Below are 18,393 nucleotides of genomic sequence, written 5' to 3'. Positions count from 1 at the left end.
GGGTGGGATCACATAAAGGTGGGTGGGATAATGTAAAAGATGGTATGGGGTCACATAAAGGTGGGTGGGGTCATGTAAAAGGTGGGTGGAATCACACAAAGGTGGGTGGGATCATGTAAAAGATGAGGTGGGATCACATAAAGGTGGGTGGGGTCATGTAAAAGATGAGGTGGGATCACATAAAGGTGGGTGTGGTCATGTAAAAGGTGGGTGGGAACACAGAAAGGTGGGAGAGAAGCACATAACCCAAATCTGGCCCCCCCAACCCCTATAAATTACAATGAAAGGTTAGAGAAATGATTCTTGTGGGGGGGGGGGGGTAAAAATAGGAAACATCTGAGAGATAATTGAATTCTTATGTATAAATATATTCAAGAGAAATATAAATATCTGACAGATAAATGTTTTATTCCAGGGATTGTGTCACAAATCAGCCATGTGTAGAGGGAAGGTGTCTTTACCATCATTATTGGAAGGGATTCTTTACAGTGCGAGTGAGTACAACTAATAATATCCACAGCCGGTTGCCGTTGCCCTGGGTGGGGGTGGGGGGCTGTCTGACTCTCCAGGACCATGTCTTCTGGGGGTTGTAATGCCTTCCCTAATGCCAAGTGCCCCCAGAACTCGCTATGGGGGCACCCAATCAGGCTCGCTCTGGAGGCAAGAACCCCGATACTAAGTCACCGGTCACACTGCTGCGATTTAAAAATGCGCAATTTCAGGTGCGATTTCGGAAGACTTTATTACTTTAAGAGAAAAGTCTTATAGAATTTCCATGACCTCATCTCATGACAGCAAGATGCCTGCCAAGGAGGAGGAGCAACAGCCGCGATGACATCATATCCTCTCCTCTCTCTCTGCAGAAAAAGGAAACTACAGTTCCCATCATCCACAGGGAATGGTGGTAAATGTGGGCGGGTACACCAGGCCATTACATGTTGAATGTATCTGAGAGTCTCGGTCCGCCCACCACTGCAAGTGGGGCTGAATGACATCACTGCTTCCTTGGAGAAAGAACTACGGAAGGGAGGTGCCAAGACCGGTGGCTGGGGGAATAGGAGGCATAGAGGCCACCGGCCACACAAACAGGAAACCAAAGAGAATTAACAGTTCGATCTGAAAATGAATCGGCTATTTCAGAGCAACTACTGAGCGATCCAGAAGATGGAGGACATATTCACTGAAATGGACCACGCCTGTGTAATATGGGTTATCAGTGGACCAAGCCTGTGTGATATGGGTTGTCAGTGGACCACGCCTGTGTGATATGGGTTGTCAGTGGACCACGCCTGTGTGATATGGGGTGTCAGTGGACCAAGCCTGTGTGATATGGGTTGTCAGTGGACCACGCCCGTGTAATATGGGTTGTCAGTGGACCACGCCCGTGTAATATGGGTTGTCAGTGGACCAAGCCTGTGTGATATGGGTTGTCAGTGGACCACGCCCGTGTAATATGGGTTGTCAGTGGACCACGCCTGTGTAATATGGGTTGTCAGTGGACCACGCCCTTGTAATAGGAGTTGTCAGTGGACCACGCCTGTGTGATATGGGGTGTCAGTGATCCACGCCCGTGTAATATGGGTTGTCAGTGGACCACGCCCATGTAATATGGGTTGTCAGTGGTCCACGCCCGTGTAATATGGGTTGTCAGTGGACCACGCCCGTGTAATATGGGTTGTCAGTGGACCACGCCCGTGTAATAGGGGTTGTCAGTGGACCACGCCCGTGTAATATGGGTGTCAGTGGACCACGCCTGTGTAATATGGGTGTCAGTGGACCACGCCTGTGTAATATGGGTGTCAGTGGACCACGCCTGTGTAATATGGGTGTCAGTGGACCACGCCTGTGTAATATGGGTTTATGACTTTAACATTTCTGCCACTCCAGGATGCATTCTCCCCATCCCCCGCAGCTCCCCTCCCCCAGACGTATACCTTCAACCCAGTCAGTGACATGCAGGGTCCTCTCCCAGTCTTCACCCAATGGTGGGCTGTGAGTGCAGGGTGCTGTAGTGACACTGGCTCAGGGGGGCGGGTTCATGACGCCCGCACTCAGAGTATGTCTCCTGCTGGGCATCATTCAGACTGAGGACACCTGGTGGGAGAGAAAAGGTACTGCGGGGGGGGACAGCACCTGAGAGCAGGTTGGTATTGCAGCCAAGGTCCATTTTCATTCCAAACAGTGCCAGTTGGACCTTTAAAAATAATTCTCAATATAGACTGTTGGGACAAGGTGATAGGCCACAAGATTCTCTGCTGGGACAAGGTGATAGGTCACAAGACTCTTTGCAGGGACAAGTTGATAGGTCACAAGACTCTCTGCAGGGACAAGGTGATAGGTCACAAGACTCTCTGCTGGGACAAGGTGATAGGTCACAAGACTCTCTGCTCAGACAAGGTGATAGGTCACAAGACTCTCTGCAGGGACAAGGTGATAGGTCACAAGACTCTCTGCAGGGACAAGGTGATGGTTCACAAGACTCTCTGCTGAGACAAGGTGATAAGTCACAAGACTCTCTGCAGGGACAAGGTGATAGGTCACAAGACTCTCTGCTGGGACAAGGTGATAGGTCACAAGACTCTCTGCTCAGACAAGGTGATAGGTCACAAGACTCTCTGCAGGGACAAGGTGATAGATCACAAGACTCTCTGCTGGGACAAGGTGATAGGTCACAAGACTCTCTCTGCTGGGACAAGGTGATATGTCACAAGACTCTGCTGGGACAAGGTGATGGTTCACAAGACTCTCTGCAGGGACAAGGTGATAGGTCACAAGACTCTCTGCTGGGACAAGGTGATGGTTCACAAGACTCTCTGCAGGGACAAGGTGATAGGTCACAAGACTCTCTGCTGGGACAAGGTGATGGTTCACAAGACTCTCTGCAGGGACAAGGTGATAGGTCACAAGACTCTCTGCTGGGAGAAGGTGACAACCCTTAGAAGGGCCCTTACAGGACAGAGATATTCTCCTCCACCACTAGAGGTCTCTAAACCTCTACTCACTGTGGACAGCCTTCTGTGATGACTCATCGCCATCTAGTGGATATATTTCAGTACTGCAGTTATCATATCTGCAGAGGCTGAAGGGGAAATCTACACTATGGGGAGGATTCACTGAAACCGGAGTGATTGGGGTTACCAACGGTCAGTAAATTGATGGATAGTTTGATTTTTACAACTGTCTGTAAATATCCGGGTCTGATAATTCGTCATGCTGTATTGACTTTTCTAAGTGTAAACCAATCAAACGACTCGTCGGTGTTGTCAGGGTTTCCACATCGGATTTATACGGTTTAAATATTGATTGCCTTAGTCTTTATTGCCATTTTTCAGGCTGTCAGTAAAAAAAATGTGCTCCGTCAGTAAATTTTCCATGTTTTGTCAGTAAAAAATGCTGCCGGGGGGTTGGCAGCACTGAATGTGATGCAGCTGTGCAGAGTAGCCAATCAGCTTCCAGTTCTTATCATCAACGCTTAATTGAACAAGCTGAAGTTAGAAGCTGATTGGTCCGCTGTGTGCAGCTGCACCACATTCTGTGTGCACCGCTTTTAGTGAACCCCCCCATTGTTACTGCATGTGGATTAACATACAAAAGTGCAGCGCTAGAAACTTAAAGCAGGGTTCTGCCCAAAAGTGGAAGCTCCGCTTTTCTGCCTCCCTCCCCCCTCCGGTGCCACATTTGGCACCCTTTATGGGGGGGGGGGGTGCTTGTACCTGGTTTTGAGAGGTACCTGCTCCCACCTCTGGCTGAGTTTGCCACGGAGACCTGAGCCGCAAATTCAGCACCCCCCAAAAGCCCTCTGGGCAGGGGCGTCCCTAGGGTTGGTGTCACCCAGTGCGATAACACTTGGTGACACCCCCTCCGACGATTCCCTGCAGAATGGATCAGATCTGCGGATTGAGCATAATGGATCGGATCCATTATGCTCAATCTGCAGATCCGATGCATCCTGCGGGGATCGTCAGCATGCAACCTATATGGGGTGACACCGGATCCCCTCCACGAACAGGTAAGTTGTAAAGAAAGCCGACGATCCCCGCAGGATGGATCGGATCTGTAGATTGGGGAGCATAATGGATCGGAATGTAATCCATTATGCTCAATCCGCAGATCCGATCCATCGTCGGAGGGGGTGTCATCAAGTGTTATCGCCCCGGGTGACACCAACCTTAGGGACGTCCCTGCCCAAAGGGCTTTGGAGGGGTGCTGAATTTCCGGCTCAGTTCACCGCGGCGAACTCAGCCAGAAGTGGGAGTGGGTACCTGTCAAAACCAGGTACGTGCGCCCCCCCATAAAGGGTGCCAAATGTGGCACCGAAGGGGGGAGGCAGAAAATTGGAGCTTTCACTTTTGGGCAGAACCCTGCTTTAAGTTTCTAGCGCTGCACTTTTGAATGTTAATCCACATACAGTAACAATGGGGGAGATTCACTAAAAGCGGTTGTAGGAGAAAAGCCGGCAGGCATGTGGAATCTACTAAAGATGGCGTCTGGAACCATGTTGAGGCGCGACATCGGCGTCAGCGTGATGACGTACATGGACCAGCATGCATAGCGACGCATTTCGGAGCATGCATTAGACCTCTAAGGGTGGAAGCGCACTCCTTTATCAAGCAGGAGATGCCAATGGTACCTTTCATAGGCTGTTTTGGGTGTGGTTTCAGTGTGGGCGAGGACACAGGGGCCCCATGATCCCCTATTGCCCGGGGGGCCCCATGAGTTGCCAGTCCGCCCCTGTCCTCTACTGATCTGGGTCCCTGGGCGCAGGAGGTGTTGCATTTGTGTCAGCACCTGACAGTCGATTGGAGAATTGGCTCGGGGTGAGGATACCGCTGGATGCCGGGACAAGTAAGTGCCACAGTACTTGTAGCTGCTGAATTTTTTTTTTTTATTGGGAGGTGGCGGGGGGGCTGGAACTCCTCTTTAATAATCTATTAATCTATTACATAGTTACATACAGTGCAGGAAATGTGTATTTGCTCCCCGGCTGATGCTGAATGTTTGCCCCTCACACAGAAATGATCGGTCTAACAATGGAATGTTCGCCCCTCACACAGAAATGATCGGTCTAACAATTAAATGTTCGCCCCTCACACAGAAATGATCGGTCTAACAATGGAATGTTCGCCCCTCACACAAAAATGATCGGTCTAACAATGGAATGTTCGCCCCTCACACAGAAATGATCGGTCTAACAATGGAATGTTCGCCCCTCACACAGAAATGATCGGTCTAACAATGGAATGTTCGCCCCTCACACAGAAATGATCGGTCTAACAATGGAATGTTCGGTGTAACACTGAGAGACAGAATACAACAACAAATTCAGCAGAAATGCGTCTAACAAATGATGACTGATCTGCATGTTCATGAGGGAAAGAAGGATTTGATCTCCTTCACAAAACATGACTTAGTACTTGGTGGCCAATCCCTTGTTGGCAATCACAGAAGTCAGACGTTTCCTGGAGTTGGCCCCCAGGTTCGCACACATCTCAGGAGGGATTTTGGCCCACTCCTCTTGGCAGATCCTCTCCAAGTCCTTAAGGTTTGGTGGCTGACGTTTGGCAACTTGAACTTTCAGCTCCTCCACAGATTTTCCATCGGATGAAGGTCTGGAGACTGGCTAGGCCACTCCAGGACCTTAATGTGCTTCTTCTTGAGCCGCTCCTTTGTTGCCTTGGCCGTGTGTTTTGGGTCATTGTCATGCTGGAACACCCATCCACCACCCATTTTCAATGCCCTGGCTGAGGGAAGAAGGTTCTCACCCAAGATTTGAGGGTACATTGCCCCGTCCATCGTCCCTTTGATGCGGTGCAGTTGTCCTGTCCCCTTAGCAGAAAAACACCCACAAAAGCAGAATGTTTCCACCACCATGTTTCACAGTTGGGATGGTGTTCTTGGGGTCATAGGCAGCATTCCTCCTCCTCCAAACACGGCAAGTTGAGTTGATGCCAAAGAGCTGGGTTTTGGTCTCCTCTGACCACAACACTTCCCACCAGTCCTCCTCTGCATCATTCAGATGTTCAGTGGCAGACTTCAGACGGTCCTGGACATGGGCTTTCTTGAGCAGAGGGACCGTGCGGGCACTGCAGGATTTCAGTCCTTGTCGGCGTAGTGTGTTACCAATTGTTTTCTTGGTGACTGTGGTCCCAGCTGCCTGGAGATCATTGACAAGATCCTCACGTGTAGTTCTGGGATGATCCCTCACTGTTCTCATGATCATTGACACCCCACGAGGTGAGATCTTGCATGGTGCACCAGACCTAGGGAGACTGACACTTGTTTTGTGTTTCTTCCATTTGTGAATGATTGCACCAACTGTTGTCACCTTCTCACCAAGCTGCTTGGCCATAGTTTGGTAGCCCAGTCCAGCCTTGTGTAGGTCTACCATCTTGTCCCTGACATCCTTGGACAGCTCTTTGGTCTTTGCCATGGTGGAGAGTTTGGAATCTGATGGTTTGATTGCTCCTGTGGACAGGTGTCTTTTATACAGGTAACACAATGAGATTAGCAGCACTCCCTTTAAGAGACTGCTTCTAATCTCAGCTTGTTACCTGTATGAGAGACACCTGGGAGCCAGAAATCCTGCTGAATGATAGGGGATCAAATCCTTCTTTCCCTCATGAACATGCAGATCAGTCATCATTTGTTAGATGCATTTTTGCTGAATTTGTTGTTGTATTCTGTCTCTCAGTGTTACACCGAACATTCCATTGTTAGACCGATCATTTCTGTGTGAGGGGCGAACATTCCATTGTTAGAACGATCATTTCTGTGTGAGGGGCGAACATTCCATTGTTAGACCGATCATTTCTGTGTGAGGGGCGAACATTCCATTGTTAGACCGATCATTTCAGTACGGGGGAGGGGTGGATTCATTTCTGGGAGATACTGTATGCTTGCAGTGGAACCTCCTGGATGGGCAGGCATGTTTAGATCTTGGTTTAGGCCTTTTCTACGACTTTGAGAAGAAGGTGGCCAAGTGAAGAATCTCAGAGGTCATTGTGGTCAGCTTCCATCCTACGTCTCTCCGTGCCTGGTGATGGTCGGCTGAAGATCTCAGATCCTCTCTGAGGAAAGTCCTTATGAGGCGGTGTGGCAAGCGTACCCACAGAGATGGACGCGGTTCAACCATTTTGCTCCAACCCTCCATTTTGTTAAGAATTCTCCATGTTCTCCCCTCATTCTCCCCCTCCCTCTCTGAGAGTCACAGTGACATTTGGCCGTATGGGTGTTGGAAGTGTCACAGGCAGGCCAGGGCCCAGCAGGGAGCCCCGAGCTATAAAACCTCTCTGAGCTGAGCACCTGGCTGTCTAAGAAAGCTGTGCAATATAGCACATCGTAAAAGATAACGCAAGCCTTCCCAGGAGTTCAAAGACATTCCAGAGGAGCACGAACCAGCTAACACTTTTAAAATCCATTTTTTCCCCTATCTTGGAATATGTGAGACTTACATAAAAACCAGGCCTATCTTCAGATTGCCCACAAGAAGACAAACAGTTTGATAGGTCACACTCCCTGACTGGAATACCTAGGAAAGCAGAAAATTACATCTCTTGAACCATTCAGTGTATAATTTCATATTTCATATCTAATCATTCCTCAAATGCATCTGCATATTAATCTACCCTCGGGTGGAGTGTTACTTGAACCTAGGGAAAGTTATGAGCCAAAATATGAGCTATGAAAGATTTTGGCTCTAGCTTAGGTCTACGCCCAGACCTCCCCTCCCTAAATGGGGTATTGGTCCTTGACTTCAGAAACACCCCCTGCTAGGGAACTACAAAATGGGCTGTCAGGCCTAAGAGAGTTAAGTTGAAGAATTCTCCTGTTTAACATCAGACCCAACTTGGGAGACCCGTACCCCTTTCGCTCTGAAACTTGATCTGCAAACCCAAGGCTGATTGGCAAGTACTTTAACCCTTTAACCTCCTTTCTGTTATCTCTTTGCTGTGCTGTTGCTCTCTGTGTATTTATATATATATTGGTTACATCTTTTTTCTGTAAATATTTTTATTGCACCCTTTTGGACCTTTTAGTAATAAATCTTTCTTTCTGAAAGTGTTGAACTGTTTCTAAAGCTCCTGAATGCAATTTACGAATTCCTGCCTCTAAAAGAGCGCTACTGTGTTTGTTTAACCCTCTGTATAACCGGCCTGCGGTGACCGTATTATACAGACGATTATCTCAACCATTATGATGTTATTGCTGATATTGCCGAGTTTCCTCTTTCAAAAAGGAGGTGGTGGCAGTGTGAAGGGTTAATTGCGTAATTAACTTGACCCAGTAACAATCGCTCCCAGGCGGCCAGTACATCGATTGTAGTCCATTAGCTGGAAAATCGCTGTGCAGGGTGCAGCTGGGTGTGGCATTGTTACGCACGTCACATCGCGGTTCTAGATCGGCTAGTCCTTCGGTCACGAGTTTGGTGAGAAGGTCTGGGGTCTGACGCCGCGATTGTCACAGCCGGGTCTTGAGCAAAGTCTTTCATGACCTGCTGGCCTCAAGGGAAATTATGAGGAAAGGCTTAAGGCTGATTAATTTGGATAGAGTCCCCCTTAAATTTGGGGATGTAGCCTGGCTGTACTTCCATGGGAGGCTCTACTGTATGTTCGGGGCAATTTGAAATACGGCAGTGAGATGGATTGTGGTTTAGTCATTCACATGGGGGTTCCGGGATCTGGGGCCCCCATGTTAAAGAGGGCTTCCAGATTCCGATAAGCCCCCCCCGCCCGCAGACCCCCCCAACCACAGCCCAGGATTGTAGGGAAGAGGCTCTTTTCCCCGTCAACATGGACACAAGGTGCTTTGGGGAGGAAGCCCCCGCCCCAAAGCACCCCTCCCTTGTTGAGGGCATGTGGCCTGGTATGGTTCGAAGGGGGGGGAATTGCTTGTTCCTCCCCCCCTTTCCTGACCTGCCGGGCTGCATGCTCAGATAAGGCTCTGGTATGGGTTTTGGGGGGGGTGCTTTGAGGGGAGCCCCCCCCAAAGCACTTTGTCCCGTGTTCATGGAGACAAGGGCCTCTTCCCAACAACCCTGGCCAGTGGTTGTGGGGGTCTGTGGGCAGGGGGCTTATCGGAATCTGGATGCCCCCAGGGGGTCCCCGGATCCCGCCCCCCTTCAAAATCCTTACTAGACCCAAAGGGCTTGGTATGGATGGGAGGGGAGACACACCCCCCCCCCCCGTCATTTTAAAAAAAAATTTCATGATTGGACAATGCCGACAATTCTTTTTCCATTCAGCTGTCAGAAACGAGGAACCCCACTGACACCAGGATCCCCACTGACACCAGGAACCTCACTGACACCAGGAACCCCACTGACACCAGGAACCCCACTGACACCGGGAACCTCACTGACACCAGGAACCCCACTGACACCAGGAACCTCACTGACACCAGGAATCCCACTGACACCGGGAACCTCACTGACTCCAGGAACCCCACTTACACAATGAACCCCACTGACACCAGGAACCTCACTGACTCCAGGAACCCCACTTACACGATGAACCCCATTGACACCAGGAACCCCACTGACTCCAGGAACCCCACTGACACCAGGAACCTCACTGACTCCAGGAACCCCACTTACACGATGAACCCCACTGACACCAGGAACCCCACTGACACCAGGAACCTCACTGACTCCAGGAACCCCACTTACACGATGAACCCCACTGACACCAGGAACCACAGTGACACCAAGAACACCACTTACACGATGAACCCCACTGACACCAGGAACCACAGTGACACCAGGAACCCCACTGACATGAGGAACCCCACTGACACCAGGAACCCCACTGACACCAGGAACCTCATTGACTCCAGGAACCCCACTTACACAATGAACCCCACTGACACCAGGAACCCCACTGACACCAGGAACCTCACTGACTCCAGGAACCCCACTTACACGATGAACCCCACTGACACCAGGAACCTCACTTATACCAGGAACCTCACTGACTCCAGGAACCCCACTTACACGATGAACCCCACTGACACCAGGAACCCCAGTGACACCAGGAACCCCACTGACACGAGGAACCCCACTGACTCCAGGAACACCACTGACACCAGGAACCCCACTGACACCAGGAACCTCACTGACTCCAGGAACCCCACTGACACCAGGAACCCCACTGACACCCGGAACCTCACTGACTGCAGGAACCCCACTTACACGATGAACCCCACTGACACCAGGAACCCCACTGACACCCGGAACATGAATGGATGTCTCACTACTGAAATACCGTGTGACTTCATCATAGAACTCAGCCAGATTGTAGTCACTGAGCGGGATCTCACCACATAGTCACATGCAGGAAGATACCGCTCAGCATATTGTGTTCGAAGATCGCGGTCGAACATCCTGTAGGTTTGAATGTTCGACCGCAAACCGAACGGGGGGTGTTCAGCCCATCACTACTACAGAGGACAGAATTCACAGACACCCCAAAAATCAAAGTGAAGAAATGATGCAGCAGGCGAGTCCATGTTGGTGAAATGTCATTGCAGCATCTCAGAATGGTCCTCAGTAGTCTGTGTGGCCCCCACGTGGTTGTATGCATGCCTGACAATGTCGGGGGAGGGTCCTAATGAGACCACAGATAGTGTCCTGGGGGATTTCCTCCCAGATCTGGACCATCACTGAGCTCCTGGACAGTCTGAGGTGCAACCTGGCGGCGTCCGATGGACCGAAACATGACATCCCAGAGGTGTTCTATTGCATTTAGGTCAGGGGAGTGTGGGGGCCATTCAATGGTATCAATTCCTTCATCCTCCAGGAACTGCCTGTATACTCTCCCCACATGAGGCCGGGCATTGTCGTGTGCTAGCAGGAACCCAGGACCCACCGCACCAGGAGGAACCCAGGACCCACTGCACCAGGAGGAACCCAGGACCCACTGCACCAGGAGGAACCCAGGACCCCTACACCAGGAGAAACCCAGGACCCCCTACACCAGGAGAAACCCAGGACCCCCTGCACCAGGAGGAACCCAGGACCCCTACACCAGGAGAAACCCAGGACCCCCTGCACCAGGAAGAACCCAGGACCCACCGCACCAGGAGGAACCCAGGACCCACCGCACCAGGGGGAACCCAGGACCCAACGCACCAGGGGGAGCCCAGGACCCAAAGCACCAGGGGGAACCCAGGACCCACCGCACCAAGGGGAACCCAGGACCCACCGCACCAGGGGGAACCCAGGACCCACCGCACCAGGGGGAACCCAGGACCCACCGCACCAGGAGGAACCCAGGACCCCTACACCAGGAGGAACCCAGGACCCCCTGCACCAGTGTAGGGTCTGACAATGGGTCCAAGAATTTCATCCCGATACCTAATGGCAGTCAGGGTGCCATTGTCTAGCCTGTAGAGGTCTGTGTGTCCCTCCATGGAGATGCCTCCCCAGACCATCACTGACCCACCACCACAACGGTCATGCTGAACCATGTTACAGGCAGCAGAACGTTCTCCACGGCTCCTCCAGACCCTCTCATGTCTGTCACATGTGCTCAGGGGGAACCTGCTCTCATCTGTGAAAAGCACAGGGGGCCAGTGGTGGACCTGCCAATTCTGGGGTTCAATGGCCAGTGCCAATCCAGCTCTATGGTGCCGGGCAGTGAGCACAGGGCCCACTAGAGGACGTCGGGCCCTCAGGCCACCCTCATGAAGTCTGTTTCTGATTGTTTGGTCAGAGACATTCCCACCAGTGGCCTGTTGGAGGTCATTTTGTAGGGCTCTGGCAGGGCTCATCCTGCTCCTCCTTCCACAAAGGAGCAGATACCGGTCCTGCTGATGGGTTAAGGACCTTCTACGGCCCTGTCCAGCTCTCGTAGAGGAACTGCCTGTCTCCCGGAATCTCCTCCATGCTCGTCTCCCAGAATCTCCTCCGTGCTCTTGTCTCCCGGAATCTCCTCCGTGCTCTCGTCTCCCGGAATCTCCTCCGTGCTCTCGTCTCCCGGAATCTCCTCCGTGCTTTCGTCTCCCGGAATCTCCTCCACGCTCTCGTCTCCCGGAATCTCCTCTACGCTCTCGTCTCCCGGAATCTCCTCCACGCTCTCGTCTCGTGGAATCTCCTCCACGCTCTCGTCTCCTGGAATCTCCTCCAAGCTCTCGTCTCCTGGAATCTCCTCCACGCTCTCGTCTCGTGGAATCTCCTCCACGCTCTCGTCTCGTGGAATCTCCTCCATGCTCTCGTCTCCTGGAATCTCCTCCAAGCTCTCGTCTCCTGGAATCTCCTCCATGCTCTTGTCTCCTGGAATCTCCTCTGTGCTCTTGTCTCCTGGAATCTCCTCTGTGCTCTTGTCTCCTGGAATCTCCTCCATGCTCTTGAGACTGTGCTGAGAGACACAGCAAACCTTCTGGCAATAGTACGTATTGATGTGCCATCCTGGAGGAGTTGGACTGCCTGTACAACCTCTGTAGGGTCCAGGTATGGCCTCATGCTACCAGTAGTGACACTGACCCCGGCCAAATACAAAACTAGTGAAAAACAGTCAGAAAAGATGAGTAGAGAAAAAAATGTCAGTGGCCTCCACCTGTAATACCATTCCTGTTTCGGGGGTCGTCTCATTGTTGCCCATCTAGTGCACCTGTTGTTAATTTCATGAACACCAAAGCAGCTGAAACTGATTACCACCCCCCTTTGCGACTTACCTGACCAGATCCATATCCCGGGAGGTTCATGGACTTCATGCGACTCGGATTACAAAGTGTAACTTTCATTTATTTAGCAGTGTATATATATATATATTGGGTGCCGCATGCTCAGTGATGTGTGATTGTAACATTTCCAGGTATTTCTTGCATTTCTCAGGACTCACGCTGACAACGCCTTCATCTGCTTTTTGCTCCGGAAGACGGCACCATCTATGTTCAGGCATCATCCAGGGTCACCATCTACTACCTGGATGGAGATGACACCATCATGTACCTGTGCAGTTTTCAGCTGTGTTCAGAAATGTTTGACACATATCAGCCCCTGATGCAGCCTCTTCCCTTGTGACTTGCTACAAAGTTACAATATACAGTCTGATCACTGGGGGAGGGGAGACTGAGGAAGTGACTCCTCCTCCTTCTACAAAGTTACACTGTACAGTCTGATCACTGGGGGAGGGGAGACTGAGGAAGTGATCCTCCTCCTTCTACAAAGTTACACTGTACAGTCTGATCACTGGGGGAGGGGAGACTGAGGAAATGCCTCCTCCTCCTTCTACAAAGTTACAATGTACAGTCTGATCACTGGGGGAGGGGAGACTGAGGAAATGCCTCCTCCTCCTTCTACAAAGTTACAATGTACAGTCTGATCACTGGGGGAGGAGAGACTGAGGAGATGCTTCCTTCTCCTTCTACAAAGTTACAATGTACAGTCTGATCACTGGGGGAGGAGACTGAGGAAATGACTCCTCCTCCTTCTACAAAGTTACAATGTACAGTCTGATCACTGGGGGAGGAGACTGAGGAAACGCCTCCTCCTCCTTCTACAAAGTTACAATGTACAGTTTGATCACTGGGGGAGGAGACTGAGGAAATGACTCCTCCTCCTTCTACAGAGTTACAATGTACAGTCTGATCACTGGGGGAGGGGAGACTGAGGAAATGCTTCCTCCTCCTTCTACAAAGTTACAATGTACAGTCTGATCACTGGGGGAGGGGAGACTGAGGAAATGCTTCCTCCTGCCTGCAACAGATGGATGACATCATTTCAGCCAGGCAGAGTCTGCAGCCTCTCACCTTGTGAGGATATAAGGACAGAGGGCGCCACCATCTAAGTGTAGATTTGATGAGATAATAAACATAGAACCCAGCACGCGGACACATGGAGTATGCAGACAGCCGGCCTCTCCCCCTGCAGTGTGTGGGTTGTGTCCGCATTCTGCGTATTGCCTGCGAGTGCCTACTGGGCTTTGTTTGTCAGATCCCTGAGATCTACACTTAGATGGTGGCGCCCTCTCTCCCTTTATTCTCCTTTCAGTACATGAGAGCGCTCAGGTCGGGGTGTTCTGATGTCGCAAGCTCCGCCCTAGTTTCAGCGAGCACTGAAGTGGGAGGCGGCCAGGCGACGAGCATTGTTTTTGCGGGGTGACGTCGGCCCCATGACAGGCTTTAATGACGGATATCAGACCAGGGATCAGGAAGATGACATTTGTAACCTTTAATGATATGACCACGCCTCCACAAAGACACAGATGACAGTGAGGTTCAATCGTGCGCTCCTCCCCCACAGACGGAGGGATCGTTCACACCAATCATTCTCTGTGCAATGAAGGGTACCTGTCACACACACACAGATCTCAGCCAATCCGGGGGCCGGACACGTCTTCAACCCATCGATTGGCCGGGAATCAGTGACACCTTGCCTCACCTCTAGTGACCAGAAACGCGGCATTGCCTGCAAAGGAGCGGGTGGCAAGGAAGAAGACGACAACTGCCGTTGTCATGACTGCTGGGAGTTGTAGTCCCTCCAGCTAACAGTCAGTGTTCCCTGTCAGTGTAAATCGGCTGTACAAGAAAAAAAAGCAGCCACAGTAGAAAAGCCTGTTCCCTGCCAGCATGCTGCATAGAAGGAGCCTTGCGGTCTGTGTGGAAGCAGTGGTCTCTCTGCAGAGGTCCAACACGCCCCCTGCAGAGTCAGAGCTAGAGATCTCCAATCAGCAAAGAGCATTAACGGTGCTGATGGCGGAAATGTAGTTTGACTGAGCAGGAGGCATGTCGGACCTGCAGAGGATCCTCGCTGTCTGTGTAGAAGCAGTGGTCTCTCTGCAGAGGATCCTCGCTGTCTGTGTAGAAGCAGTGGTCTCTCTGTAGAGGATCCTCGCTGTCTGTGTAGAAGCAGTGGTCTCCATGCAGAGGATCCTCGCTGTCTGTGTAGAAGCAGTGGTCTCTATGTAGAGGATCCTCGCTGTCTGTGTAGAAGCAGTGGTCTCCATGCAGAGGATCCTCGCTGTCTGTGTAGAAGCAGTGGTCTCTCTGTAGAGGATCCTCGCTGTCTGTGTAGAAGCAGTGGTCTCTCTGCAGAGGATCCTCGCTGTCTGTGTAGAAGCAGTGGTCTCTCTGCAGAGGTCCAACATGACCCCCTGCTGAGTCAGTGCTAGAGGTCTTCAATCAGCAAAAGAGAAATAACTTTGTTGGTAGCACAAATATTGCTTTGATTGATTACTGAGATATAGCTTTGACTCTGCAGGAGACATGTCTGACCTCTGCAGAGAGACCACTGCTTCTACACAGACAGCAAGGATCCTCTGCAGAGAGACCACTGCTTCTACACAGCACAGAACCACTACAGAGAGACCACTGCTTCTACACAGACAGCAAGGATCCTCTGCAGAGAGACCACTGCTTCTACACAGCACAGAACCTCTTCAGCCTGCTGGCAGGGAGCGGGGGTCTCTCTGCAGAGGTCTGACATGCCTCTTGCTGAGTCAAAGCTATATTTCTGCAAATCTTTAGGGTTCTCTATGCAAGAGGAATGTCAGACCACTACAGAGAGACCACTGCTTCTACACAGACAGCGAGGATCCTCTGCAGCCTTCTGGCAGGGAGCAGTGGTCTCTCTGCAGAGGTCTGACAGAGGCCCAGCCCTCCCAATCATGTGATTCAGGTGTACCAATCCCCTCCATATCATATGATTCAGGTGTTCCAATCCCCTCTCAATCATGTGATTCAGATGTTCCAATCTCCTCCATATCATGTGATTCAGGTGTTCCAATCCCCTCCAATCATGTGACTCAGGTGTACCAATCCCCTCCATATCATATGATTCAGGTGTTCCAATCCCCTCTCAATCATGTGATTCAGATGTTCCAATCCCCTCCAATCACGTGATTCAGATGTTTCAATCTCCTCCATATCATGTGATTCAGGTGTTCCAATCCCCTCCAATCATGTGATTCAGGTGTACCAATCCCCTCCATATCATATGATTCAGGTGTTCCAATCCCCTCTCAATCATGTGATTCAGATGTTCCAATCCCCTCCAATCACGTGATTCAGATGTTCCAATCCCCTCCAATCACGTGATTCAGATGTTTCAATCCCCTCCATATCATGTGATTCAGGTGTTCCAATCCCCTCCATATCATGTGATTCAGGTGTTCCAATCCCCTCCAACCATGTGATTCAGATGTTCCAATCCCCTCCCAATCATGTGATTCAGGTGTTCCAATCCCCTCCATATCATGTGATTCAGGTGTTCCAATCCCCTCCAATCATGTGATTCAGGTGTTCCAATCCCCTCCCAATCATGTGATTCAGGTGTTCCAATCCCCTCCATATCATGTGATTCAGGTGTTCCAATCCCCTCCATGGCCACAGGTGTATACAATCAAGCTTCCATACACAGCCGCTAGACATTCGAATCTGTGCACGCGTGTGCGGCAGTCATGGGCAGACTAGAAAAACCCCCAAAAAAGTAAAACTAAAGTGAAAACGGAGTTATATTATCACGTGGCCATTTTACATACAGGTGGTGCTAAAGTGGTAACTTTACGTCATTCCAAAAACTGTGCTGAGAAGAAAGGCAACTCTACGGTGAGCAAAGGGGTACAAATCTTCGCACTTCGCCCTCCTGCCGCCATCCCATCACTCTCCCCCCAGATCCACAATCCGGTGTGTTTCTCTAATAACAGAGCCAGCCTGAACCCCCCCCCCCCCAAACCCCACCCCCGCCGCCCCCAGAGTCATCGTTTTGTCTGTTACGGCTGAGCAGCGATAATGCCCTCGGAGAAAAGGAACAACTCTCATCTGGTTGGCCGCCGACGTGCTCTTCAAACTGTGCATGTAAATATGGCTTCCAGGTTCTCTAAGAAGTGTCTCTCTGGGATCTGGATGGGAAAGTCCCCTCAATAGAGATAAGTCCGACACGGGATATCCATCACTCCTCCTCTTCTTCTTCCTCCTCCTCTTCTTCCTCCTCCTCCTCCGCCATCACCTCCACAATGAGCTCAGCGGTGCAGGACGCCTCCCCTTGGCTGTTGATGGATTTGCACGTGTACTTGGCGTCATCGTCACCGCACACCTCCGAGATGGTGAGAGAGCAGTTGCCATCTTCGTCGTACTCTATCTTGAAGTGGCGAGACTCCTTGATGGGATGATCGTCCTTGTACCAGATCACCTCGGGGTCGGGATGACCTGGAGAGCAAAAAAAGAAGTGTTTAGTTTTTAGGAAAGTTCCAACAGCGAACAAACGCCTACGCTCTTCAACTCTAATCCTGACCTTGATCCTAACCTTCTAAGTCTATCCCCCACTCCGACCTTCTAAGTCTATCCCTCACTCCGACCTTCTAAGTCTATCCCTCACTCCGACCTTCTAAGTCTATCCCTCACTCCGACCTTCTAAGTCTATCCCCCACTCCGACCTTCTAAGTCTATCCCCCACTCCGACCTTCTAAGTCGAACCTTAAACTGTAACTGTAACTCTTCAACCCAAGGCCTTACTCCAACCCTCCAACCCTAACCTTCACACAAACCTCAACCATTGAAGCCTAACCCTAATTCCTAACCCTCCAACCTTCTAACTCTAGTAACTGTAACTCTTCAACCCAAGGCCTTACTCCAACCCTCCAACCCCAACCTTCACTCATACTCTAACCCCAACCCTTCATTTGAAACCTAACCCTAATTTCTAAGAATCCAAAGTTCTAACTCTAACTCTGTCCCTCACTCCGACCTTCTAACTCGAACCTTCAACTGTAACCGTAACTCTTCAACCCAAGGTCTTACTCCAACCCTCCAACCCTAACCTTCACACAAACCTCAACCCTTAAATTGAAGCCTAACCCTAATCCTAATTCCTAACCCTCCAACCTTCTAACTCTAGTACCCGTAACTCTTCAACCCAAGGACTTACTCCAACCCTCCAACCCCAACCTTCACTCTAACTCTAATCCCAACCCTTTATTTGAAGCCTAACCCTAATTTCTAAGAACCCAAACTTCTAACTCTCACTCTGTCCCTCACTCCAACCATCTAACTCGACCCTAAACTGTAACCGTAACTCTTCAAACCAAGGACTCACTCCAACCCTCCAACTCCAACCTTCACTCATACTCTAACCCCCAACCCTTCATTTGAAACCTAACCCTAATTTCTAAGAATCCAAAGTTCTAACTCTAACTCTGTCTGTCACTCCAACCTTCTAACTCGAACCTTCAACTGTAACCGTAACTCTTCAACCCAAGGTCTTACTCCAACCCTCCAACCCTAACCGTCACACAAACATCAACCCATAAATTGAAGCCTAACCCTAGCCCTAATTCCTAACCCTCCAACCTTCTAACTCTAGTAACCGTAACTCTTCAACCCAAGGACTTACTCCAACCCTCCAACCCCAACCTTCACTCATATACTAACCCCTGACCCTTCATTTGAAACCTAACCCTA

General features: G+C 50.6%; 1 protein-coding gene across 1 annotated transcript in view; it reads right to left on the bottom strand.

The window, feature by feature from the left end:
* Nucleotides 1–16,430: 16,430 nt before the first annotated feature.
* LOC149430688 (myosin light chain kinase, smooth muscle-like) overlaps nucleotides 16,431–18,393 on the bottom strand; it is a 49,019-nt gene continuing 47,056 nt past the window's right edge. Inside the window, exon 11 of the mRNA XM_089666098.1 lies at nucleotides 16,431–17,142. Within this exon, the coding sequence (XP_089522224.1) occupies nucleotides 16,886–17,142 (257 nt within the window). The 3' untranslated portion in view covers nucleotides 16,431–16,885. The remainder of the gene's footprint in view (nucleotides 17,143–18,393) is intronic.

This window comes from Staurois parvus, unplaced genomic scaffold, assembly GCF_062004578.1.
Source record: "Staurois parvus isolate SC_StPar_1 unplaced genomic scaffold, SC_StPar_1.0 ptg002526l, whole genome shotgun sequence".
In the NCBI taxonomy this organism is placed as follows: Eukaryota; Metazoa; Chordata; class Amphibia; order Anura; family Ranidae; genus Staurois; species Staurois parvus.
The sequence above is the reverse complement of the archived record's forward strand: the minus strand, read 5'-3'. Positions and strand labels throughout refer to the sequence as shown.